Source organism: Buceros rhinoceros, unplaced genomic scaffold (assembly GCF_000710305.1).
Source record: "Buceros rhinoceros silvestris isolate BGI_N320 unplaced genomic scaffold, ASM71030v1 scaffold34382, whole genome shotgun sequence".
NCBI lineage: Eukaryota > Metazoa > Chordata > Aves > Bucerotiformes > Bucerotidae > Buceros > Buceros rhinoceros.
In genome coordinates this window covers 3747-8746 of record NW_010397725.1, presented here as the reverse complement: position 1 = coordinate 8746, position 5000 = coordinate 3747, and the positions used below count along the sequence as shown (strand labels likewise).

Below are 5000 nucleotides of genomic sequence, written 5' to 3'. Positions count from 1 at the left end.
CGTCAATGTCGAGGGAGGCGGGGCGCCCCCCCGGGGCTGGTACTGCCTTCGGGACGGGCAGAGACAGCTCCCTCTGCCAGCACTCCTGGCGGGGGGGTGGCTCCGCAGCTGGCCAGGAGCAGGGGTTCACAGCCAGAACCCCCTTGCAGCTGCTGGGCACAGCTTGCCTCTGGATCCGAGGCATTACGGCCCCCCTGCAGCTGGAGATGGGGCGCTTCCTCCCCAAATGCTCACAGAGAAGCTGGGGGGAGTGGCAGGGCAGAAGGACAGCCCTCCACAACAACATCAAGCTATTCCCTTCTCCATCAGGCCTCACACAGGGGCGTCAGACCTCAGCTTCTTCCTGGTGATGCCGGTGCAGAGGATCACCAAATACCCGCTGCTGCTGGGGAAGATCCTGGAGAACACCCCCAGCAGTGCCAGTGCCTACCCAGCCCTTCAGGCAGCTGTGCGCGCCATGGCCCAGGTCAACACAAACATCAACGAGCACAAACGGCGCAGAGAAGTAGGTGAGTGGGCAGGGGGCACAGTGTCTGGGAAGCCCCAGCCCAATTCCTGCAGTTCCAGCTTCAATCAGTTCAAAGCTCTCCTGCCCTCCACCCGTCCTGCCCAGTGGAGCCACAGACTGGTGCAGGCAGCTCCCAGCACGGTGCAGGCAGCTCTGGGCACTGCAAATGCCACTCTGGGCAAGACCTGAAGGCTGCAGGAGCAGGCTGGCATGGGGGGGCGCTGACCACAAAACCATGGTCTGCATTCCTGGAGCTGGGGAAGGGGAGGAACAGTGCTGCCCTTGGGATAAGAGAAATCAGGCTCCCCACAAACTGCGCTTGCTCGTTTTGGTTTTCATAGTACTTTCCCCCGGGCTGCTCTTCTTTCATGTGGGTTGTGCTTATCCTGTTGATCATGACTTGTCACCTCCAGGCCTCAGTGTCGCTCACTCCCGTTGCCAGCTCAGGCTGCTGAGGATGCTGGCCTGAACTGTCCTCTTCTGATTTTTTTTTTTCCTCCCACCCTGTGTATCCCCACTTGAGGCAGCAACCAAATACAACAAGGCTGAGCACCTGACGCTGCGGGACCGCTTTGCGCGCCTCAACACACACTCTATTGCCAAGAAGACCACGCGGCTGAGCCGGCTCTTCATGCATGAGGCCGGCATCGTGGCCAAGGTGAGCAGCCTGCACCCCACAGACCCACTGCCTCTCCCTGGGTCACTCCTGGGGCTTTCCACTGCCTTGCCAGCATGAGGAGGAGAGCGGAGCCAAGGTGGCGTGGCTGATGCTGACACCCAGTGGCTCAAGCTGGCATTCGCCACAGTCCCATTTTCAAGCAGTCCGAGGGTGGGTCCTGGTCCCCCATTCCGATGACCAGCAGATAGTAGGGATGCAGGTGCACACCTTGCTCCCTGCCTCAGAGCGTGGCAGGGAAGTGCTTTGCCCCCCAAAGGATCCTCAGGCACCCCAGCAAAAGGAAAGAAACCCTGGATTTCCCCAGCACCACCACCACATGGAAAGCCCTATTTCTGCATGCATCCCAAGCACCCTCAGTCTTGGACCTTTCCAGATTCCTGGAGCACCTCAGGGTCTCTCCTGCCTGTCCCTAGCACTGTGAGCTTTAGGCAGGTGCCTGGCTGCTACCCAGTGAGGGGCATCAGCCCTGCCCCAGGCATTGCCTGACCTGCCGGTGCTGGGGATAAGCTGCCCTTTGCCTTACAGACGGAGGACAGGGAATACGACGACCTGGAGGAGAAGTTCCAGTATGTGGTGTCCAGCGTGGCTGTGCTGAAGGAGAATGTGGCATCCTACCTGGGCCATTTAGAGGTAAAACCTGAAGGGGGCTGGCCCCTTCAAGCTTCAGGACCTCTTTCTTGGGGTTGCAGAATACTTGCAAGCCCTATGGAAAACAGTCTGTTGGGGATGTTCAGTGACTTGCATCTCTCAGCCAAAGATGTTGATCCAGGGGCTTGCACAATATTCAAAGATTGCTCAGGTCCAGCAGAGCTTAAAACAAAGACTGAGTCAACAAAGCCTTGACTGAGCTGGGTGTCATTCGAGACTAATTGGTCCTTAAACTGTTCATTATTAGAAGGCATTAAAGAGCTGAGAAGGCTGAGTGTTGTTCAGCCTGGGAATTTTTGCAGAACAGGTATAAGGCAGAAGTGATCTCAAATCAGGGCAACAACAAACTTCCCTTCTGAGATGATGCAGCTGAGTAGCTGCTCTGATTTTCTCATGGAAATCCCTTGGGGCATCTGAGGGAAATGAAAGTATGAGCGATGGCAAAACCTGAAATCCCCAAGCACTGTATTATCAAGAAGGTCTCAGGAAATAGTAGAGGGTTCAGAAAGCAGCAATTCAGGGGCTGGAAAGACCTTGTCAAGAAGATATTGACCAGGGCTCCCCATAAGATTGGGAAGGAAGAGAAGGGGACAGAAAGACTCCCTGCAGCCCAAGAAGTGGGTAAAAACAGATTAGAATATAAAACATGAGGATGACAATCAGTGTGACGGTGAGATGTGACATCAGCTAGAGGGACAGGGTATGACTGTTTCCTGGGACATCAAGTGCTCCTGAGGACCACCTAGCACTGTGCCTGAGTGAGCTTCTCTCCCTCCTGAGGAGCCTGTGAGGACACATTCTCATAGAGCAGAGACAGGCTGGCCTCTTTGTGCTGGTTGGTGGTTCCCTCTTGTGCATCTGCCTCTACCAGTGTCGCCACTACAAGGGGAGGCAAATCTTAGTTCACACAAGATCATCACAGCCACCACCCTTTGAGTAAGAGCAACCCTCTAGGGTTGAGGAAAAGCACAGAGGTCTCAGAGCTGCTGCCTTCTGCTCAAAGGGTCAATCCCTTTCCCATTTGTATTTCCATCTCCAGTCCCTCCTGCAACAAGGAGGACTGCAAAGGAAGAGTCTCCTAAACATGACTGCAAGCAAAAAGAGAGGATTTAGGACAGAGATCAGGTCACTCAGAGAGGCCCATGGCAGCCATAGTTGATGAGAATCAAACAGAAACTGCTCTTGCTGCTCTGGGCGTGACTGCAGGAGCAGTGCTCCAAGTGGCCACAAAGCCAAACCCAGGAGGAGCAGGAGACCAGGCTTCCCTGGGCAGCAGCAGCAGGCTGGTACTGTGGGAGCTCAGCGCTCCCTGTTCTGGGTCTAGAGATTTTGGGTCAAAACCCGCCTCCAGACAAGGAGGAGGCCACTACCCACAGAGTTAACATTAGAGCAAAGCCTCTCAAAGCAGAGGAAGGTCTCCACCCAAAGCATCCCTAGCTGCTTGTCTTTCCCTCCCAGTCTCACTCTCTGGGCAGAGGGAAGATTTTTTTTTTTTTTAAACACAAATACAAGAAACTCTTTGGAGCTACCGGAACACCAAACCCCAGTGACAAAGCACCAGGCAACAACAAGCTGAGACAGGCTTCCTGTGGCCACAGGGCAGCCTCGCTGGGGTAGAAGTGCTTCTGCAAGCAGCTGCATGGCCCCTGCTCGAGAGGAGAGGTGTGTTAACACCTAACTGAGCTCTCTAGCTTGCAGGAGTAGCCCCCAGCATCAGTCCCACTGGGCTGCTAGCAGTCCCATGCAGGCTGGGACATTGGCATGCCTTTAGGAACACAGGAATAGGTTACAGATGGGTTCACTGATGTTGGGCAGCTTCGGCAGGTCAGATTTTCTCTCTCTTTCAGGCGTTCCTGTTGCCCACCCCACACAAACGTGAGCTGCAGATCGAGGAGGGACCTGTACAGCAGTACCACCGCTTTGCGGAACACCTCCACTGCACTGTTTTCCCAGAATTCGTGAGTGCTCCTTCCCTGTATGTCTCTGTCAGGGCCACAGCCAAGCACTGCTCTCACCTTCTGCCAGGGCACAGCAGGGACTGGCTCCAGAGCAGGGCAGCTAAGAACTGATGGGGACCGCAGCACAAGCAGTGTCGTCACCAACAGGCGCAGTCCCCAGGGGCCTGAACAGGAAGGTAACAGGGTCCATCAGGAGTCCCAGGCACATGAAGTGAAGAACCAGCTCTAGGGTCCATCCAAGAAACAAAAGGAGATAAGACATGGCTACAACACAGCTCTAAAGTCCATCCAGAGCTAGAGACAAGCTGAAAAGTCCATCTGAGGGGCCCATCCAGGAGCTGAGCTACCTATAGCAGAGGTCCAAGGTTGACCCAGAAGGCAGAGGCAGAAACCACCTCACCCACAGCAATACTCATGTAGCAGCTGAAGGCCCTTAAATGGGCTGTGGGCAGGGGTGTGGGTGGAGGCCCCGGGTGAGGCTGGTCTGGGCCATGAAAGACTATTAGTGCCTTCAGGGCCCTGACATGTCCATGGCCAGTCATGGGGCTGCAGCAGAGCATAGGATGGTGGCAAAACAGGTATATTGCCTATTTGACTCACACAAGGCGTTTGCGACCAAAGCTTGGTCTAGCTACCCACACCTTACAGGCATCTGTACTTGCCTTTGGAAGGCTAAGAGCCCCCCATATGCTTCTTTCCACCACCTTTGCTTGGTTCTCCAGGACTGTCCCTTGGGTGGTGGCTGCCGCTGCGAATGCAGTCAGGGAGGTTTTCCGAGCAGTGGGGAGCGGGGCAGTGCAACCTAAACACCACACCTGGGAGTGCCAGCATGGGGAGGGAGGGAACCTAGCTACTGGGGATACCACACAGACCCGGGGCTGAGGGCTTCCGTCAAACCAGGACACTATGACCTGCCTGAGGCAGTCACTGTGCCTTGGCCCATGGCACCTTGCGTGTGAGGGTCCTGCCCCAGCATTTACACAGAGCACCAGTTTTGGCATTCATGACTGCTCTCTACCAAGGGTTTGCTTTGTTTGGCAACCGATGTGCCTTCAGGGAAAGATGCCTCAGATGGTCCCCATTCCATGCAAGCCCTGCAACAGGTCCCCAAGCCTTTTCTTCTGCATAAGACAACTGGGCCTCTCGGGAGGGGCACACATGGAGATTCAGGTTCTCTCATCCCACAGAAGCAACGGCTGGACAGGCT

General features: G+C 55.4%; 1 protein-coding gene across 1 annotated transcript in view; it reads left to right on the top strand.

The window, feature by feature from the left end:
- Positions 1–5000, top strand: part of ARHGEF37 (Rho guanine nucleotide exchange factor (GEF) 37) — a 10089-nt gene that overhangs the window by 1825 nt on the left and 3264 nt on the right. Inside the window, exons 4-8 of the mRNA XM_010146365.1 lie at positions 310–509; positions 1036–1166; positions 1713–1817; positions 3683–3793; positions 4981–5000. Of these exons, the coding sequence (XP_010144667.1) occupies positions 310–509; positions 1036–1166; positions 1713–1817; positions 3683–3793; positions 4981–5000 (567 nt within the window). The remainder of the gene's footprint in view (positions 1–309; positions 510–1035; positions 1167–1712; positions 1818–3682; positions 3794–4980) is intronic.